The 18,343-nt window shown below is 48.3% G+C and overlaps 12 protein-coding genes across 12 annotated transcripts; 7 read left to right on the plus strand and 5 right to left on the minus strand.

The window, feature by feature from the left end:
- Positions 1 to 128: 128 nt before the first annotated feature.
- On the plus strand, positions 129 to 1,240 carry EI90DRAFT_3033984 (uncharacterized protein). Its single transcript, XM_039058490.1, has 6 exons — positions 129 to 173; positions 232 to 395; positions 460 to 677; positions 743 to 812; positions 878 to 1,013; positions 1,063 to 1,240. The coding sequence occupies exons 2-4, from the start codon at positions 267 to 269 to the stop codon at positions 765 to 767; spliced, it is 372 nt and encodes a 123-aa protein (XP_038922373.1). The 5' UTR covers positions 129 to 173; positions 232 to 266; the 3' UTR covers positions 768 to 812; positions 878 to 1,013; positions 1,063 to 1,240.
- EI90DRAFT_3033985 (uncharacterized protein) lies at positions 773 to 1,267 on the plus strand (the record flags this gene model as incomplete). Its single annotated transcript, XM_039058491.1, has 3 exons — positions 773 to 936; positions 989 to 1,013; positions 1,063 to 1,267. Coding segments are annotated over exons 1-3 (242 nt in total), but the record flags the coding sequence as incomplete, so codon positions are not given.
- A 699-nt stretch (positions 1,268 to 1,966) lies between these two features.
- Positions 1,967 to 4,059, plus strand: EI90DRAFT_2965802 (uncharacterized protein; the record flags this gene model as incomplete). The annotated part of the gene is made up of 5 exons (XM_039055541.1): positions 1,967 to 1,986; positions 2,045 to 2,881; positions 2,929 to 3,100; positions 3,154 to 3,253; positions 3,304 to 4,059. The coding sequence occupies exons 2-5, from the start codon at positions 2,056 to 2,058 to the stop codon at positions 4,057 to 4,059; spliced, it is 1,854 nt and encodes a 617-aa protein (XP_038922375.1). The 5' UTR covers positions 1,967 to 1,986; positions 2,045 to 2,055.
- A 503-nt stretch (positions 4,060 to 4,562) lies between these two features.
- On the plus strand, positions 4,563 to 5,503 carry EI90DRAFT_3143730 (uncharacterized protein; the record flags this gene model as incomplete). The annotated part of the gene is made up of 5 exons (XM_039065050.1): positions 4,563 to 4,675; positions 4,771 to 4,798; positions 4,834 to 4,955; positions 5,049 to 5,262; positions 5,405 to 5,503. The coding sequence occupies 5 exons, from the start codon at positions 4,563 to 4,565 to the stop codon at positions 5,501 to 5,503; spliced, it is 576 nt and encodes a 191-aa protein (XP_038922376.1).
- On the minus strand, positions 5,235 to 7,087 carry EI90DRAFT_3033994 (WD40-repeat-containing domain protein). Its single transcript, XM_039058492.1, has 6 exons — positions 6,657 to 7,087; positions 6,489 to 6,591; positions 6,124 to 6,424; positions 5,909 to 6,063; positions 5,742 to 5,850; positions 5,235 to 5,688 (listed from the first exon to the last, which is right to left on the minus strand). Exons 1-6 carry the CDS (start codon positions 7,021 to 7,023, stop codon positions 5,566 to 5,568), a joined length of 1,158 nt encoding a protein of 385 aa, XP_038922377.1. The 5' UTR covers positions 7,024 to 7,087; the 3' UTR covers positions 5,235 to 5,565.
- An 8-nt stretch (positions 7,088 to 7,095) lies between these two features.
- Positions 7,096 to 8,582, minus strand: EI90DRAFT_3033995 (uncharacterized protein). Its single transcript, XM_039058493.1, has 8 exons — positions 8,479 to 8,582; positions 8,364 to 8,426; positions 8,185 to 8,297; positions 8,018 to 8,130; positions 7,791 to 7,968; positions 7,701 to 7,741; positions 7,500 to 7,643; positions 7,096 to 7,447 (listed from the first exon to the last, which is right to left on the minus strand). The coding sequence occupies exons 1-8, from the start codon at positions 8,557 to 8,559 to the stop codon at positions 7,212 to 7,214; spliced, it is 969 nt and encodes a 322-aa protein (XP_038922378.1). The 5' UTR covers positions 8,560 to 8,582; the 3' UTR covers positions 7,096 to 7,211.
- A 1,048-nt stretch (positions 8,583 to 9,630) lies between these two features.
- EI90DRAFT_3033999 (uncharacterized protein) lies at positions 9,631 to 10,430 on the minus strand. The gene has a single exon (XM_039058494.1). The coding sequence runs from the start codon at positions 10,012 to 10,014 to the stop codon at positions 9,778 to 9,780; it is 237 nt and encodes a 78-aa protein (XP_038922379.1). The 5' UTR covers positions 10,015 to 10,430; the 3' UTR covers positions 9,631 to 9,777.
- Positions 10,431 to 10,799: 369 nt separating this feature from the next.
- EI90DRAFT_3116572 (uncharacterized protein) lies at positions 10,800 to 11,323 on the minus strand (the record flags this gene model as incomplete). Its single annotated transcript, XM_039062907.1, has 3 exons — positions 10,800 to 11,125; positions 11,178 to 11,243; positions 11,308 to 11,323. 3 exons carry the CDS (start codon positions 11,321 to 11,323, stop codon positions 10,800 to 10,802), a joined length of 408 nt encoding a protein of 135 aa, XP_038922380.1.
- Positions 11,324 to 11,596: 273 nt separating this feature from the next.
- Positions 11,597 to 13,214, plus strand: EI90DRAFT_3150563 (uncharacterized protein). The gene is made up of 3 exons (XM_039065669.1): positions 11,597 to 11,949; positions 12,000 to 12,260; positions 12,319 to 13,214. The coding sequence occupies exons 2-3, from the start codon at positions 12,038 to 12,040 to the stop codon at positions 13,155 to 13,157; spliced, it is 1,062 nt and encodes a 353-aa protein (XP_038922381.1). The 5' UTR covers positions 11,597 to 11,949; positions 12,000 to 12,037; the 3' UTR covers positions 13,158 to 13,214.
- An 18-nt stretch (positions 13,215 to 13,232) lies between these two features.
- Positions 13,233 to 15,044, plus strand: EI90DRAFT_3034002 (uncharacterized protein). Its single transcript, XM_039058495.1, has 8 exons — positions 13,233 to 13,435; positions 13,494 to 13,597; positions 13,652 to 13,769; positions 13,817 to 13,821; positions 13,902 to 14,017; positions 14,068 to 14,170; positions 14,223 to 14,722; positions 14,777 to 15,044. The coding sequence occupies exons 1-8, from the start codon at positions 13,405 to 13,407 to the stop codon at positions 14,820 to 14,822; spliced, it is 1,023 nt and encodes a 340-aa protein (XP_038922382.1). The 5' UTR covers positions 13,233 to 13,404; the 3' UTR covers positions 14,823 to 15,044.
- Positions 14,778 to 17,091, minus strand: EI90DRAFT_3034003 (translation initiation factor eIF-3, subunit D). Its single transcript, XM_039058496.1, has 8 exons — positions 16,963 to 17,091; positions 16,478 to 16,901; positions 16,307 to 16,422; positions 16,124 to 16,256; positions 15,917 to 16,067; positions 15,351 to 15,861; positions 15,103 to 15,295; positions 14,778 to 15,042 (listed from the first exon to the last, which is right to left on the minus strand). Exons 1-8 carry the CDS (start codon positions 17,046 to 17,048, stop codon positions 14,941 to 14,943), a joined length of 1,716 nt encoding a protein of 571 aa, XP_038922383.1. The 5' UTR covers positions 17,049 to 17,091; the 3' UTR covers positions 14,778 to 14,940.
- Positions 17,092 to 17,258: 167 nt separating this feature from the next.
- EI90DRAFT_2904858 (uncharacterized protein) lies at positions 17,259 to 18,304 on the plus strand (the record flags this gene model as incomplete). The annotated part of the gene is made up of 4 exons (XM_039054183.1): positions 17,259 to 17,334; positions 17,384 to 17,456; positions 17,514 to 17,770; positions 17,892 to 18,304. Coding segments are annotated over 4 exons (819 nt in total), but the record flags the coding sequence as incomplete, so codon positions are not given.
- Between the last annotated feature and the right edge of the window lie 39 nt (positions 18,305 to 18,343).

Below are 18,343 nucleotides of genomic sequence, written 5' to 3' on the forward strand. Positions count from 1 at the left end.
CCGTTTCTTTGGATTATGTGGCGCTTGTCTCACGTCTTCGTTGCAGTATATCTATCGGATGGTATGAGAGTATATTTAAGACCTACATGGCATCGAAAGCATGTGCCCGAGTCTTCCTCACACATCAACCGACATTCATCTGATCGTTACATCGTCAGCCGGTCAAAGTTAAGGTGCGTCTGTGCAAGGACCTTAGTTCCAATGATACAGTTCATAATGAGCCACCCATAGGAATACATTCTATCGAAAGGACTTTGCAGGAGGACATGCCATTGGTTTTATTCAACGTGGCGCTTTCCAATTTGGTGACCAATCTTTTTTCAATTCTGTGTCGGGATATTGTTTTGAAGGTGTTATTCCGGAATAATTTTGCTCTCTCTCGCGGGACGTTACTGGTATGTCGTTTCATATATATATCGTTAATTACGCATGACAAAGTAAATGCCGCCGCGCGCTCAGAACTATTCACGGTATGAATGCCGGCACGCCTTTCCAGCTCAACTGCCTCCAGAGTTTTCGGTCGTCGGCCGCACAATTCGAGCCATCAGCAAATCCATAATTATTCCAATCGACTTTGGCCATTATAATCTTTCGCCCATCATATCGTCTCGCTCTCACATGCATTTGAAACACTGCCAGGATGTTGTCGATTCCGATACGAGAGAGATCGTCCGGGAGTGAGTAATTTTTGGTGTACTTGGAGCCCGATTCTAATAAGTGACCTTCCAACCGGGAAAATAAGATTCCAGCTAAGTTCCAGAAAATAGTTCAGGAGGAAATGGAAGGGAATTTCATTTTTAGGTTGCACCGTGGTAGGCTCGATATTCTTCCATGGCCCGTTATTCAGTCTCCCAAGTTTTACACTTTGATGAACAAGTTGAAGAAACGGCGTCCGTGTTTCTCGAACGGATGAAGATCCTAATGGCAAAGTTAAGGGTTGGTAGTCGTAACCCTACTCCTGAAGCTAGTTGGAAGTTCGACTTTTTAGGCGAGCGATTGGGGGGCCTTTGATCGTATGTCGCTTCTGGACAAATGATAATTCTCCGCCTGACCGATGTTTAGATGCCCTTGCCTCACATCGAGCACAACTCCCTGCCCAATTGACCTCGCTTACGGTGTCACGGAGTATGGAAACGAGGACACCTATCTCAAGGTCGGGAGAATCAGAACATAGTGCCTCATCACCAAACTAGGCCGACAGAACTTGGATACTGATGAAGCAGTTCAGCCTGAAACTTTCTTCAGAAACCATTGTTTCCTTGAATCAGTCATGAAGTAACCCAAGATAAGAGATGAGCTCGTGGCCAAGGTGCAGCAACAGTGCATCGCCATCCCCGGCACACGTCAGAACATTCCAGATTCAGAACGGCTGTTGTCGCTCTTGCACCAACAAGCGAACTAGCGAATTGAGTAGTTAGATTCCCTCCCGAACAGGCATCGGTTAGGGCATCATTCATCCGTGACTACAAATGGAAAACTTCATGGACGGGCTCGCCAGTGTCTCAGTCGTAGTTGAGTGGTGCAGATCCTTGGAATCCTCTGGACTTCGCCCAGCGTTGCGGCGCTGGTACGTATATTAGCTTGTGAATCAGATGGGCCATTCCCCCTCCATTGGGAATGTGTGAAAGGTCAGAGCCTAATCAGTTTATTAAATGCGTTGGATCTGAGTACACTGGTGGCGATAAGAGCTGGGGGCAGTCTTCGATGAAAAGCCTATGCCATCGCACATAAAGCATCGGAAGTTCCCTCGGAGTATGCCGAGGCCCTGCTTCAACCATAACTGCCATGACATCTCCGCACAAATGTGATGAACTTCAAGCTTATGGATATGAACTTGTTCATCAACCGAAACCTTTCAAGACATTTAAGGATGTTGCCAGATTCTTAGGTGTTCCGGGGAAGTTAACCCAGGAGGTCAGCGGCAGATTCACACTTAAAGATTTTGTTAAGGCAGCCAACAATATGGCCACTCCATACGCCGTGAATGCAAGTGTCACTCTCCCAGTATTTTTCTGTTCTTTTTGACATATGGCCTTGAGTTTAGATTTTGTGGATATGCCCCTCTTAGTGTTTAAGTTCACAGAAAACAAAACCCACTGTGGGCATGTCACTGACACCGGTTGCAAGCCTGATTATACCGCTGCTTTTGAAAGCGATTGGGACCCTGATGGCACCACGCTCTGGCCATACATTCAATTTGCTGGTGAAAAAGCGTCTGGAGGAAAGTCCAGGGACTCTCAGGAGAAGCAGGCCATCTCATACTTACACTACCTCCTTCTGGCAAGACCTGAACTCTACGTTGCACAAGGGTTACTTGCCTCCAACAAGAGCCTCTTGTTTCTTTTTGGAATCGGAGGTGATGGCATACGCAGTTTTGAACTTGGCTGGGGTGATGAGCATCTTCCCCAGTTAATGTTTGCCATGATCTATCGCCTTTACAAGCCGGGTCACTTTGTGGATGTGAAGTATACAAAGTGCCCTAGGGTGGACAATTTTGTTCCATATACCGTGCATATCCCTGGGGAGGACACGATAATATGCCACAATTTCCTTCCTATCTCTGCCAGCAACCCATTTCAGACCCGCACACACGTCCTCTCAAATCCAAATTCCGAAGTCATGGTCCAAGGCAAGCCCTTGAAAGTACTTAAAGACCAACTATGCCGAGTTGGAACTAGGTTCAACGAACACATGATCCTCTCCATGATAGGGAGCGTGCCTGGAGTAGTTGAAATGGTATACCACCGTGTGTTTGACATCCCTCTACCTCTTAGTAGCTCCAGAAGAAAATACCTCACGGGGCTGCATCAATTTGGAAAACCTTTCACAAGCATTCCTACTCTGCAGGCGATGTTGGAGGCTGCGTACGATATCCTGGAAGGCATTTCAATCTTATTGGCCCTCTTGCACACATTCACATGGTTACAGTGTTGCGGTATTTGCGTTTTGAACTCCAAATCCTTCATCGTGACATCAGCAAGGGAAATGTTCTTTATAATGATCCTATACCTTCGACAACTAGTATGCCGCATACCGACTCTATTGGGGAAAGCAACGCAGGTTTGCCCCTTTGCTTCATCAAGTACCTCCTTGATGAGAGGTACGTTGCAGTATGGTATGATCCGGCAGTCGCTGATGCAAGATTGAACTTAGCCGTGATCCCTGCAAAACATCAGCACTCCTCATCGATTTCAACCATGGTGAGGACCTAACAAGTAAACAAAGTTTTGAGCATAAACGAATTGATCGAACGGTCAGTCATGTCTTCTTTTTGTAAGCTATTCTCATTTGAATTGTTATCAGGGTACCCCTGTCTTTATAGCCCGTGCTGTTCAACTTGGACAACCAGTGCCCCTCTGTATTCCCACCATTCTCCCTGCAGTACCAGACAGTCCTGAACCCTACACTCGGGCCCACCCAGACCGCGTTGCGAAATTCCCGCCCACACTGGCAAAACTGCTCATTGACCACCCGGCTCGTCATGACAATTCCAAATGGAGGCATGAACTTGATCATGACGCGGAGTCTGTATGGTGGTTGTTATTTTACTGGACGGTAACTGCACAACCCAAGGGAGCAGAGCACGAACCCATCGCTCGAGGTATTTGGTCACTTTTAACAGGGGACGACCAACGAGGTCTGCTGATTGGTGCCCTGGCTCTTGGGCAAGGGCCGCTGGGCAATGGCACTGGGACCGGCATCCACTCTCTCTACTACAAATCGCTGTGGCCTTTGTTTGTTAGGCTCGCCAATATTCTTGCCGTTGACAGATATTGGCTAGAGGGGTCCGAAACGCAAAATTCACCTGAATATATTAGCGAGGCATTCCAACGCTTAATCCTCCAATTCATCCTCGACAACCGTGAGGCGGATTTCATGGTATGCCAAGTTGAAGAGCGCCCTCGTCGAGTTCAGAAGGCTTCGCAAGAGCCGCACCACTCCTTTACAAACAGTCAGAGGAAACATGTTGAGATCAGCAAATGCTCATCCTCCCTTCCCTCGATCCAGGAGGAGCCTATCATGCGACCTGCCAAGGAGGAAATGGAGGTACGTTATTAATGCATTGGTCTTGGATTTCCGTCTCTTATAGACACGCTTTTAGGAGGATGAAGATATGTATTGGTCTGCTGATGAAGGTGAGGTGCGCGATGAAGTGATGAAAAGAGGCAACGTGGTCGAAGTTCCGATCGATACGTAATCGCTCTCCACAGCACGTAATATAATCTGTTCTGTTGCTTGAGGCTTGAGCTTGAGTCCGTGGAATTCATGGCGTGCTTTATTGCAAGCATACAAATCTTTCCGAGCTCTTACACCGCAGAACTCGTTTGGCGCTTTAACCCGCTACGGAGCGAGCGAGCAAAAAATCTTGTAGGTGTGAGAACTCAACGGATAATCGCCCCGATCGATACTTCGGATGGACACGCAGAAGCGCCAGGTAGGAGGGCATGAGTTGAGAGGCAACCACACCAGCTCCTCCAGATGCGCCACCGCCGTAAACGGCAACAGTACCACCAAAGTTATATCCCTCGCCAGCTATATTGTGCATTCTCGCGCTTTTATCCATGTTTGGTACACTTGCAAGGCTAGGCCTCGACGCCTTAACTTCTTACGAAGGGCAAAGCGTCTTCCCACTGGCTTGGGTGCAAGCCACCGGCTGCCTGGTCATGGGTTCCCAGTCGGTCTTCGCGAACCGATAACCCAATTGTATGTGCACGCATCGATAGATACGCAGTTACGAATGAATGATGCTCAGATTATTGTGTTTCATAGTTCCCCGCCATTGTACACTGCTATGTTGGTTAATATCTTGTGTCTGTCCACCAAGAGAAACAGGAACGATCCCCTCTGTTAGGCTTTTGCGGGTCATTGACGACGTTCTCATCTTGGAACTTAGATATGTTCTTGGCCTTCTCGAATGCTTCTGGGCTTCGACGAATCTGGCTTTGTGATGTAGGGTTTGACTTACCTTGTCTGGCTCCGGATCTCTCCAATTATCTCCTATCCTTAGGCTGTCGACAGAGTATCACATCCCTTCGTTACCTTTTCAGTATCACTTTCGCTCGGCCTCCATCTCACGAAACTCGTTCTTCCTTTCCTCCCCGTCAAGCTCACGCCCCTCAACGCATTATATCTACTCTATCAATAGCTTCCTACATCTTAACGACCCCACTCTATTTTATCTTGTCACGCACCTTCCGACCTCAAGCGACTTCTGCCTTGCTCTTTGCTTTTCCAGGAACCCTCACCCGGTATATCCTCTCAGTAACGCTTAATCCCCGGATAGCCTCGTTCCCGCTGCTAGGAACGTTTGCCGCAAACATATTCGCCACGGCTCTCATTGGCGCCTTTCATACTCTTTAACATCGCGGCGATTCCTTAACATGTCTCTTGCAAAATCCTGAAGGGTTTGGGCGACGGTTACTGCGGGTGCTTGAGCACCGTGAGCACCTTTGCAATTGAGGTGAGAGCATTAAAAAGGAATATGCAACCGCTAGTCTCATAGTTGCGCGAATATCCCTTGTTCTTATCGCGGGCCTTCAAATCATCTTTCTCTCTTTGGCGTCACTAATCTTGGGTCGCTTCATCCACGTCAATACTACCCCTGATATTCTTTTCAAACGTTTGATCCCCAGAAACGGACCACGCTGAAACCCGAGAGTCTTCGCCTCCTGTTATAATGATAGAATGCTGAATTTCCATGTCAGACCACGGATTTGTGTTGACAAGATCTGAGAACTCGCCTTCATGTCCCAAAGAATGGAACGAACAACATCAGAATGTGACCCCTTTAGAGCACGTTCCAATTTTAATTTATGGGCATCTTGGGCAAATACCAGAGCTGCGTCTCCTCTAAATGAATACATCCTCGGTAAAGCTGGTATAGAAGAGTGTGTGTGAGGGATCGCACCTGTTAGACCCCATCCATAGACCCACCCCTCCAGTAGAGGAAGGCGCCAGTGGACTTCCGTTTCCCAGCCATATTGCGTCAATAAAATAGTCAGATTCCCATAAGCCCTCTATTCTGGGTTTCCGTATGTCCCCATAATCATGCACTAGATCTAGCTGAAAAAATGGAAACGATTCCAGAAGGTACTGAAACCTTGATTGATATCGGTAGCCTACCTCTTCATTCCACAACGAAACTGTCTGCATATCACTGTGGGCCCACACGCCCCCAGCGCCACTGGGACCACTGGGACCAGGATCTGCCCATCCCGCATTGGAAATACTGCACCCCCAATTCCCTACGTGTAATCCGGACTCATTTTCGTCCTCTTCCCGCGGGTCTGTCAAACAAAGAAGACCATCCGTGGATGCCGAAAGCAGAAGCTGGGTGATCCTGGGGTGAAAACGGATGGTTGAAATATCATCTGAGTGTGCAGTCGTATTGATGTGTGTCGCATGACTAGGGGACCGCACGTCCCTGCGAATCAGATGGAAAGGAGAGAATGAGAGAGCTGTGGAGAACGGAAGGACTGGCTTTGTACCAAAACACGATATGCGCCTCCTCCTCACTGTGTTCTGTACCCGCCACGAGAGATGTTCCGTTCGCAGATATGTCGAAAGTAAGGATGGCTCGTTCGTCCTTGACTGTGTTTGAGTCCCAAAGGGTAAGGCATGTTAATATCAGGCCAATGATAAACGGGGGGACGTACACTCCAGCACAGCACCACTTTTCTCCTCTATCCGGTCATCCCAGACTTTCACTAGTCCATCGCGCCCTGAGGAGAGCAGAGCTCGCTGACCCAAATTTGAACTTGATGGAGAGGATTTCAACGATGTTATTGAGTCATTATGAGCATTGACGGTGACAACAGCGCTCAATCGTCCCTTATCCAGGAGAGTAATGGAGTTGCTTGGTGCGGAGAGTGCAGCAGCATATGTAGAAGTCAGTGATTCAAGGTGCACAAAATAATCTTTTCCGGTTGAGAGGAAAGTTTGTCTGTGTCCCAGAGAGGATGAGAATGATCTCGAAAGGACCAAGGAGATTTCGGACGGGGAATCGAACATCAAAACATCCATATTCAGTGGTGCTTGAATTTTTGCAACTTAGACGTGCATGAAGAGTGAAATTGCCACAATTCATTCGAGTTTCGTGCCCTTTGTATTACAATTCAAATATTAATGCTCCGCCATTCAATCAATGTTCAACAGTCCCTGTGGGTAAGACTCAGGTAGCTAAGGAACGAACACCAATGGGGCTGCCGGTACTAGTGGTAGGTTCCAGCCCTCTCAATTATGACAGAAGAAGAATTCTTCCGACTGGAAGAGACCTTGGAAAATCCAAAATGTCTACCTGTGAAATACCATAGAAAGACGTTGATAGCCCCCCACAAAGCATAAATGGCAGCAGGGAGAATCGGTGCAGAAGGATGTAGTTGACCGCCAAGTGCGTGAGACTGGAGGAAACAGATCACAGAAATGGGCACGACAATGAAACAATAAGCTGGGATATGAAAGTGAGACATGGGCTGAGCTCATGTGGCAATTGCACTCACAAATAGGGTACCATCCCATGGCGATCGCATCACTTCTCAGGTTAATATCATCATCGAAAGATGCTTGGCGCAGCCACTTGTACGCTACCCTGCCATACGTGATGAATAATATTGGTACTGAAACCCACATCAAGGTATACTGGACTGCTCCAAATACGGGTTTCAGTCCTACGAAGCACCGCAGTAGTAAAGGTACTCTACCAATTCGCATCTTCGAACCTTCCACAATCCAACACCACATCCTAAAATACAAGGTCAGATTGTATCATAGAACTATGGGGCAATTCTCACCCAATATTGCCATAGTACGGATGAATAAGAACCGCAGGAATCGTGACCGTCGTCACGATGAACTGGATGATGAAGTAAATGGATCCCGCCGTAAAGATTTTTGCTCCTCCGTGGTCTGACCAGTCGGGATGGATTACTTGAAGATATGTCAGCACCGCAATTGCGATAGTGAACAATGCTAGTAACCGGTGAGTTTTTAGAAATTGAAAAGAGATGGGCTGACGCACCTAGTCCGTTACCCCCGACTTGTTTAAACACCGATTGCGTCGTGCAGTATGCACCCTCGGTAACTTCGCCTGCAAGGGCCCACCTGATGGTCAGAATATTCGAGATTCCGTGGCTGGAGAAAATGCAATGAGTGATGAGCAATATATATGGATGCAGTAGGACTTACACCATGTCCATGAAGATTGCACACAGGAATAGAATAGATATAGGTTGAATCCAAGGTTCGCCGCTGGATCCCGGCGTGCCACTTCTACGCTTGTACTTCTCATACGCCTGTCTCTATTACGAGTCATAAAGAAATGACGACTGGATGGGCCTGGGTGTATCGGAGCGCCGAGAGCTTACGAGAGAGTAGATGAGCAAGGCTGACGAAAGAACGAAGGACACCATGCCGAACTCCGACACAGTCTCCAGAGAATGTCAGATAGCGAGCGCCTGATAGATGGGGGGAGGTATTCACAAGAATTCCAGCACGTAAGTGGAAGTTGCTCTTGAAACTGAATCCACAGTGAGGATTGCTTCTTGAACATTTGTTGGCCATAATGGGGGCAGTGGAAGATCTCGAGAAGGACTAATATCTATATGTGCACCCGAGGGCTCCTGGAGAACTGCGTCTGCGCGCCAGTCTAACGACCAAAAAAGCGCTCGTCGTACGCGAGCCCCATGCAGAAAGCACCCTCTCCAGTACGAAACGCGTTAATCAGGTCGCCCATAAATCCCCGCATTTATGCGAGGGGCCTTTTCCTCACTTCCACATCTGTCACACTGCCTGGAGGTTGACGCGAGTTTAACTCGCGTGACAAATCTTTTCTCTTTCTAGGATTTCGGCCCGCGCTGACGTGTCGATGTTGCCCCGCGTATGCAGTGGCGGCAGCGGTACTCATGCACGCACATTCTATTCCAATAGAGGCTAGTAACCTGCCTACACGTACATGTTCTTTACTATCATCTCCGCCGATGGATATGCGAAAATCTTTCGTGTGAGTGCAGCAAATAACCTATGCTGCAGCAGTTAGATCAGAACCCAAGTAGTATTTTTGCAGGGGCCTTTACACGCGTACGTGCATTTGACGAACCAGCCCCTCTCAAATCCCCAGCCAACGAGTACCATATTATAAGTACATCACCAGAGCAGAAAACATGTGTCAAATGTAGCAAAAGGCATCTTGCAAACATTGACCGAGATCAATAACCAAATAGGATCGAGGGTATGCGCCCGCGGAGACACAGAAACGCCGTCATAGAGCGAATTCTATCACTGCGCTGAGCTCAGAAACTGGCGAGTCAAGCTGACGGCAGCAAGAATGCAGCATATACCACAGGGGCAGAATTTTCTGATCAGCGCCGGTCAATGGCACTATATCATAGGACGTAGCCACAAAACATTTCGGCATTTTTAAAAGTCATGAGGCCTTGCAACCGGTTGCGAGCGGCGCAGCCAGCGCCAAAGAAAACAGTCAATGGTTTAGGAGAATGGTGGATGCTTACCAGATCTAGTCGCTAAATATGGAGATATAGGGGCTATCAAATTTTAGGTAGTATCATGGATCTCGTGTGCAGGCGGTGAAGCCTCCCAGCGTTGTGGTAGCGAATAAACATAATAAGAACGGCGACCCAACAAGGACTTCGAGATCAAGGTACGGCAAGGCCGAAATACTCACATTACAGCTTGAAGAAAGTGGTCCAAGCATGCAGCGGTTCATGCAGAACGCTAGACCGCTATGTGGAGAAATTGCGTGCGGCGGAAATACGCGGTCAATCAGCATGCAGATGGGAGCGTATAGCGGATGCAGTGTGATGGTGAGTGCGTGAGCGGACGCAGGACATGTATAAATATGGATAATGGAGAAGATACGCAGGTCAGTATGCGAGCGAGGGGTCCCGCGCCACAACGAGCTTCATCTAATTTAGCGCTTGCGAATAATCTCATGAGGTAGGCTTTGAGCGTTAAGAGTGCTAGTTTTGCTATACGTTTGGGCGAGAGCGGGCGTCCCATGCTCGAGATCTATTATTGGGATAGGGTGTGGATCGTGAGAAGTCGAGTGCATGAGGGCTCATGATTGAGCACCGCGCTGAAATTTGTGAACATAAGCCTAATTCTAATCTCACACAGTCCGCAAAGCTAGGTACGTTGCGTTCGACCTTGGCAAATCGATAGAGGAAGCATGTGCATCTGGAGGACGCCTTGCCAGTGGTTTGTACATGCTTTTGAGGAATGGAAAGGGTCACGCGAAAAGAGTTTTACGCCGTGGAGGAAGCGACCCTGCACATACTATAAGGAGCTGAACAAAGAAGCCTATATTGTGTACCATTATCGTTTTCAAGGACGAGGAACGTATCAGCCAATTTGTGTCGCTTCTTGGTCGATAAATAAGAAAAGAAAGGAGGGTGGATGAAACCATAATGTTCATGGGTGAAGTTTGTCCGAAAGTTTACGTTTCAATCATGCCCATTACACATCTTGCTGGAATAGTTGATGCCCGACGCCGAGAAAGTAAAACCCAGCACGATGGGGGGACTGGGTACAGTGGGGATAGACCAATCGATATCCACGGGGACGACCTGTCTCACACCTCGACTCATTGCCGTATCGCTGTTCATCCATCTCGGACACTTGCTTGGAGAGATAAATTAGTGAATATGGTACACTGTGCCGAATAACCCGTAAAACTTTGCGAACGGGAACGAATCGACTAAAGATTGGCTATATGATGTAGAGTAGATTGGCTGTTGTGACTTTGGCATATTTTATGAATGAATAAAGGCGTCTCACAACGGTGCTCAAGTCATTTGAGACGGTTTATCGCCATCTGGATGCCCTGGGTGGAATAATATAAGATGAAAAGCAACTAGGCCAAGAATGACCCCAAAAATGCACGCTATCCGCAGCGCGCGCAGTGGAATAAGCGTCTTCCACTTCGGCCGAATTGGGGCGGGTTCACGAAGAAGAGGGTTATCTTCATCATCTTCATCATCTTCGTGATATATAGGATAAGATTTAAGGCGACCAAATGGATATTCGAAGGGTTTCTCTTCGGTTAACGGTGTGCTTGGGGTGATAACGATTTGCGGAAGAGGTGGCTTTTCGCGCGTCAACGCAGAGATATCTTCAAAACAAGTTTGATCTTCTAGCGGAAAAGCGATTGTTGAGGCACCCACCTATCGCCAACGGTCGCACATCCTGCGGACGTGTGAAGACATTCTGAAGGAAAGGCGACTGTGTTCCTACCCATGGAGAAATTGGTTTAGGGACTCCATCTTTACCATCAACCAAACCCAGCTTGCTGACCTGATAGAAGAGGCATGTCTGGCTTTCGAGTCTAGGGGCTGAGACAGTAACGAGCGGCAGGGTGAGGGGTTGGATCCTTGTTCTTGCGGTGCAATAAAGTGGAGCTGGCTCGCTAAGACGCAGGAAGAACGGATAATAATAAAGGGGTTGGTGCGCAGTGATATGGAAAGAACGAGAGACAATGAGTAAGAAAAAGCGAGCGACTTGGAACGTTGCAGGCGACGTTGATGAAAAGCAGTGCTTGAGGGAATTTGAATTTCTGCTCGAAAAGGATATTCACATCGCACGTGGTCATTTTCATGCCTCGTCTTCTGCCTCAAGTGTGGAAAGCACTTCGTGTGACCAGAGTAAATGAGCATCTTTTGTCATGTCCCCCCGCCATAGAGCGTACAAACCGTGTCCCACATCCAAAGGAGTTATCCAGACCTAATCTATCGCTCCCAAGGGAGAAATCCGTGCTGTTGGAGGATTCAAACCCTATACTTCACCCTAATGCGTTCAAGGGAAGCAAACGACCTATCACCGAGCTACTCCCTCCGTCTGTCTCGCCACCGAAAGGAAAGGAGAGAGATATTCCTGCGAAATCACTTAGTCATGATATCCAAACACGTCAATACTGGAAACAGCGAAACAACCCGTACCGTAAGTGAATGTTTCCCTTACGTTGGGTACATATAATCAGAACTCTACAGACTAAAAATGTTCTCGTAATATATGGTTCGCAGTCCGAATGCTTGCGTCCCCGTTGCGAAGATGTAACCTCACCACCAAACGTCTTCCTTCTGATTTCCTGATTCGGTTGAGCACATCTTCTCTCAAGTCTGAAAACGGCGTCGAGCGCGTATATCTTCTTCCGGATGGTCTACTGCATCCCAAGTATCGTCCCAGAGTTTCTGGTCATGGGGGCTATGTCCTTTGCTGGAAGGATGCTTTGAAGGAGTTGGCACATACTCGTCAGTAATCACCCCCGCCTTGTTTGATGCATTTGGCTCTTTCTGAACTGCAGAATAGGAGCCTATAAACGCATCCATAGTACTGCTATAGCGCATTCTTTATTGTCAGACCAAGTGGGACATCAATTACGAACTCGAGCAATCCAAGAATTGGAACTGCTCGTGGAGGGGTTCTCATATTTTCGCAGATTTTGCTTTACTTCCTTACAACTCTGGCCCTCTTTAGTCCACCGGCTCACTCGTTCAGAGTGGCTGAAATTCCGACGCAAAGGTATAATTCCCCTGGATGACCCGAATATCGTCGCCATCATTGTTCTTCCTAAAGTCCCTAAACCAAACCCCGATGATTCCGGTTTGCCTGACATGCCAGCAAGCTCGGACACTTTGATTGCTGATACTGGTGCAAACATTACTAACCGACCCATCGCATCCCTTCATCCTCTTCTCCCCTCCGGGTCTGGACACCCAGACTCACAAGGCGCGCCTCGCCTCGTCCCAGTGTACAATGGTGTATCTCTATTTCCATCTCGAGACCAGCGCCTAGCATTCCGAATACTGCTGCAGAAACAATTTTCTACCGAGAACTCTATCCGGAGAATCGAACAAAGTTTCCGGACAGAGCCCGTCGATTCGGTTCAGCCTCCAAGTCAAACCTCGAAATTTAGCGATGCGTTTGTCCTTAGGTCGTCTTCCCTGGACTCGCGAGCGGTGCCGGATATTACTTCTTTAGCAGTTGCATGCTGGCGCATACGGTTGTGGGAAGGGGAAGGGTGGGGGCGCCACGGCGAAGAGGAACCGATCAGCCACTGGATCGAAAACGCCGCATCACGACACCAATTGCGGTCAGGATTACGTCGCGTACGCCATCCTCAATGGGGGACTCAGATCAGCAGATAGCTTAGCTCCTAATTTGTAGTGCATGTAGGCAGAAAATATTTGAATGTTGGTGCAGCGCTTATTCTCAAGCCATTGAAACAGTTGAATCCTGAGGCATTCAATTAAGTGTTTCACCCTTCATAACATCCGCAACCGCCCACCTGAGCATCTGAGAATACAACTGTCCACTTGCTCTCGAAATATTGTTGGTGTCCGGGTCTCTTGGAGGGTCTCCGACGATCAAAGGCGCTATTGATCACAACTAGCCATGTCCTTCGCACACGCGCCAGTCACTAAAGGTACCCCAACGCATTGAGAGAAGTACAAACCGATTCCATATGTGCTTTCGAATTTTAGGGATGATGTTAGGATTCGGTATCGGATCTCTCTTAGCATCTTTATTCGATATCAAGTACTATTTTCACCTTCAACTCGTCCCCCACATCTCCCGGGACCACCAAGTGCGCCTTTATTCTCCACCTGTCGCCGCGTAATACTGATTCCCTCTCCTTAAGTATTGGAGATTGTTGGTTAGCCCTTTTGTGCTTGGTAATTCCAGTGATTTGGTTGTGGTCGAATTGGTGCTATACCAAGTATCCATCCAAATTGAACGAGCTTTCGGGAGTCTCAAATGTGCGTGGCCTATAGTTACTAACCGCTAATGTTGCGCCTGATATCGATTTTTGTTTTGTTCTGCCTTTCGCTTCCTAGTTTTTGTGGGTATAAGCCAAGATGGACCTAAGCATCAATGCTGACTTTGTCCAGTCTTTTGCTGCCGTTTCGACAGCAATATCTACATTATTATCATTCATATCACTTCTGGCTTTTCATCGTCTCGGACTAAATTATATGCCATCAGGTCCTCTATCATTGATTTTCAGGTCAGCCCACGATTCTCCAGACGTTCGAAAACGATTCTCATCATTCCCAGTATCTTGTATCAGTATCATCGCGTCATTCCAGATGCATACGAGTTTCGGATAGGAATGATTGATTTCTCAAACAAAATTTTTGTCTACATCTTGGCTTTCCACGTAAGGCCTTCCCTGGCTCCCGTAAGACACCTTGCTGATTTTTAGGCTCCAGCTCGTTTTGACCGCTCCACCAGGATCGGTCGTCGCAGCGCTGATGGGCGTGTTTGTCGGCGCGTTATATCGCAGTGATATGATTAACTTAAAGACAGTCCGCCCTTCACCGTCCCTGCAACGTTTTGCATCAAGATATATTCTGCCCCTGATTGGCTCTACAAATCCCCCGCGGCGTGACAATCGTGCGCTTCCCGACGACGCTCCAAGTCCGCAAACGGTAGCGACGACTCGCTCTACATCTCGACCTCGGCCGGGGGTCCGGACGTCGGGTCCGAGTGCCAGCATCAGCCAGCAATCACCTACGGTTGTACACCCACGCCTATCACTAAGTAATGCGACGGCCGCTGCTCCTTCGGTTCTAAACCAATGGGTGGACGAGCTCACGGGAAGGGGTCGAGCGTCCGGTGTCCGGGTTCCAACAAGTGACGAGATCACCCAGCTGTCCAGCATGTTCCCTGAAGCTTCCAGAGATGTGGTACTCCGGACTCTGCAGAGAAGGCAACTGATCTTCCTTGATTCTCCATGGATCTTTGACTCATTCATATTACTCAGCTCAAACATAGAGGATGCAGTGGAGATCATGTTATCTGAGCAATGATATAACATCCCCTGCCGAAGACCAGCACTACTCTTTTGGTCAAATATGCAGCGATCAAATACTCCATCGGAACCAATTGGCTGAAAGTGTATCGAGATAAGTGATATCTTTGGCGACTTCACGGGTGCCCTGCGTTGCCATCATCACCTCCCTTATCTAATACTTCATCATCCTCCCCTGTAAACGCTGAGGCTGGAATAGAATATAAGCGAATAACCGGCTACAAATTCGAGTTTTTAGCGTGTTGGTCGTCTCAGTATCATATTGAGATTGGACAAACCTTGTTGGGATCCTTGACAAGCAAGTATTTTCCCTCCGGTTGTCTGAGAACAAGGTCCGCAATGGTACGAACAATACCCCAACCGTTTGGTAAGGACACATTAAGTTGAGAAGCAAAGTCGGACGGTCGGACGGTAGAAGTCGAAAGGATGACATGCCGGGTATTCTCTCGTGGATTCACTCGCGAGACGTATCTATATATAGTCAATGTGAACAAGAGCATGCTTTAGATAAGTGGAGGGATAATACCCAATTTTCGTTACATCAGCACCTGCTAGAACGGCCTGAACAGCCCATTTCCCGAGCTTACAACTGTTGTTCTTCATTTCGGTGGATACAACGGCTCCTCGTTGAGAGTCGAGTTTAATGCGCCAGTCAGGTGCACCGCCAGCACCTTGCGCTCGTGAATCAAATTCGTTCAGCGTTTTCAAGGTGACATATTGTGCCTTCGAAGGGGTTGAACCTGGGATGTAAGCATCTACTTGAGTCCTTGCTAGCAATTTGAATGATTCCTCCTCGCTAATGCTCAGGTCGAACAACCGGTAACGATAGGCGCAGGATGCGAGAGGCTCAGTCTCCTCCGGCCCATAGAATGGGTTGGGTTTGGGGAGATTGAGAGGTTGATCTTCTCTCACAACCTGGAAAGAGAAATTATGATCCACATAAGTGGCCTCAAGAGAGAGAGACCCGGGTGAATTGATATTGTCTTTGTCGGTCTCCAACGGCGGGTCTGATGCATTCTCATTCACGGTGATGTAATCTTGAAAGAGAATGAAGTCATTTTGATAAATTATCATAGAGGTAAGCAAGCTTACCGAATGGTCCCCCCTCGCGCTTGTCAAAAAACAGCTTGCCGTTCTCGTGAACAATGATGATATCCCAAGGATAGACCGAACGTGGGGCACACATAAGTAAGCTCAGAATATTATCTGTCGCAAAGATAGTTGCGGTATTGGCCACTGCCAACTTAAGTGGGGAACGTCATTAAGACAATTCTTCGGAGCACAACTTAGTTATGATACCTGTTGTATGACCAAATCATCAGACGTGGTGGGATTGTAACGGATACGATCCATAATCTGCAGAGGTTTTTCGGATTTTGTCGTTATGCGATCGTAAGATTTGTCATACGCAAACAATCTCCCATGAGAATCACTGCGACGGTGATGAGAACAATGCAGATGCGGGTATAAAAACACACTGACAGAGTGTCAGGGTCACTGACGTCGAGGTGCAATTTGTTGAGCCGCGTAAATTCGATTTCCTCCAGTTGCTGCCAACTGGGAGAAATTGGAACACTTGATTCTCGAATACGGGAAGGCTACAGAATAGAAGCTTTCGCCATCGCACACATCTCTCGACCAAATTGAGATTACCTTGTCCCAGTCCCTCCATCCCCCACGACGAAACCCTGTTCTGGCTGAACCTCTCCCGGCCTGGTAGCCTGTTCGACCTGTTCCTGGACGTCCTCTCGAGTTGCCTCGAACGGCACCTCGCCCTCGGGCAGGAGGCGCACCACGCCTTGTTGGAGCACCCTTATGGTCCACAACCGAAAAGGAGGACTCATCCTCCACGTGGTAGTAGCCAAAGGAATTGGCGGTCCCTGCGCCATAGGTAGGCTGGCCTTCTCGTCGGCCACCTGGAAACCTTTGAGCACCAAGAGTGCCTGCACCGATGGGGCGGGACGCTGCCTGAGCTCCCACACCTGTGCCAGAGACAGCAGTCCCTCTGGCATCGATTTCACTCCAGTCCGCAAAACGTCCTAACTTGTCTGACTTGGAATACGGCGCATAAGGAATTCTGCGGGATTGAAGCAGAAGTACTGAGTGAAGTGCCACATTAAAGAATCGCGCGGGCCCACCCTTTGAACTGATCCGCTATGGAAGATGCAGGAGGTCCCCAGGTATCGCTGTCCAGAATTGGTGGTAAAGAGAATGGTTCACCCATCTTTTGCTGCCAGATTTTGAACGGAAGCAAACCAGGCACACAAATTCCAACTTTGTAAACTCACGTGCAGTCTGCCCAATATTAAGCGCTTGGCCTTGGCATTGCATCAAAAAGCCAAAGTTAGCCTTCGCCCCCGGCTAGGGACATGAAGTGAGTGTACTTGTCGTTCCAATCATTTGTATGTGAATAAGTCTTCGCCTTTCCAGTGTGGTCAAAGAAATCAACCGGATAAACGAGCGCGAATTGGAACTAGGAGGTACTGCTAGTTGGCATGACGAGTATAAGGGTACATTTGTTCCCTTTTACTCTCGAGCAACACCTCAGGCTTTACTTAGACTCTGCCTACATCTTTGTGGGCGGGCTGCCTTACGGTATCACAGAGGGGGACCTTATTGCCATCTGCTCCCAGTACGCCTTCCTATCCTCGCATGTGCGCCCCTCAATGGTCTTATTCTTTGAGCCCAGATATGGGGAGATCATGGATGTGAACATGCCAAGAGACGTGGAAACCGGCAAAACTAAAGGGTTTGGCTTTGTCATGTACGAAGACCAGCGTTCAACCATTCTTGCCGTTGACAATCTCAATGGAGGAAAGGTTCTTGATCGGACTATTCGAGTTGATCACGTCAAGAATTACAAGCAAAGAAAGGTGAAAAATGAAGCGGGAGAGCTAGTGGAACCTGAGGAACAGAGTCTCAACGCCAAGCCTGAGCTCATCCGAGGTATGGAGAACCTAAATTTCTGGAGACCGTACCGGCTTGTATTTACATGCTTTTTTGCACAGATGAGGCTATTTCAGATATTGGTGAATCCCTCCCCAGAAATTCGAGGCACCCACTGAAGTTTCTTTTGTAGAAACTGTATCCTCCATGCCTTCGATAGACCCCGAAGATCCAATGCGCGATTACCTTTTGGCCAAACACAAGGAAGAAAAACAACACCGAAAGAAGCGTGGCAGAAAACGACCTGAGACGGAAACTCCCGAGGAGAGACAGTTACGAAGGGAGCGAAAACGTGCGAGAAGAGAGACTCGCGAAAGAGGAGATGGCCACCGGGATCGGGATCGGGACCGACATCGTGGGCGTGCATATTCACCTTCGAGTCACAGGCTCCATTCCAGCAAGCGCTATCCGAGTCTGTCACCGAGACGCTCATATAAACGTCACTCTTTGTCCCCCGTTCGGAGGGATGAGGGGGATTCCAGGTTAATGGGAAACCGCTCTGATACGCGGCCTGGCGGCAGCAGAAGAATTTAGCATGTTCATGCCTCACTGATGGAAGACAGTAAGAACAAT

This window comes from Cantharellus anzutake, assembly GCF_015039405.1.
Source record: "Cantharellus anzutake strain C23 chromosome Unknown EI90scaffold_4, whole genome shotgun sequence".
Lineage (NCBI taxonomy): Eukaryota > Fungi > Basidiomycota > Agaricomycetes > Cantharellales > Hydnaceae > Cantharellus > Cantharellus anzutake.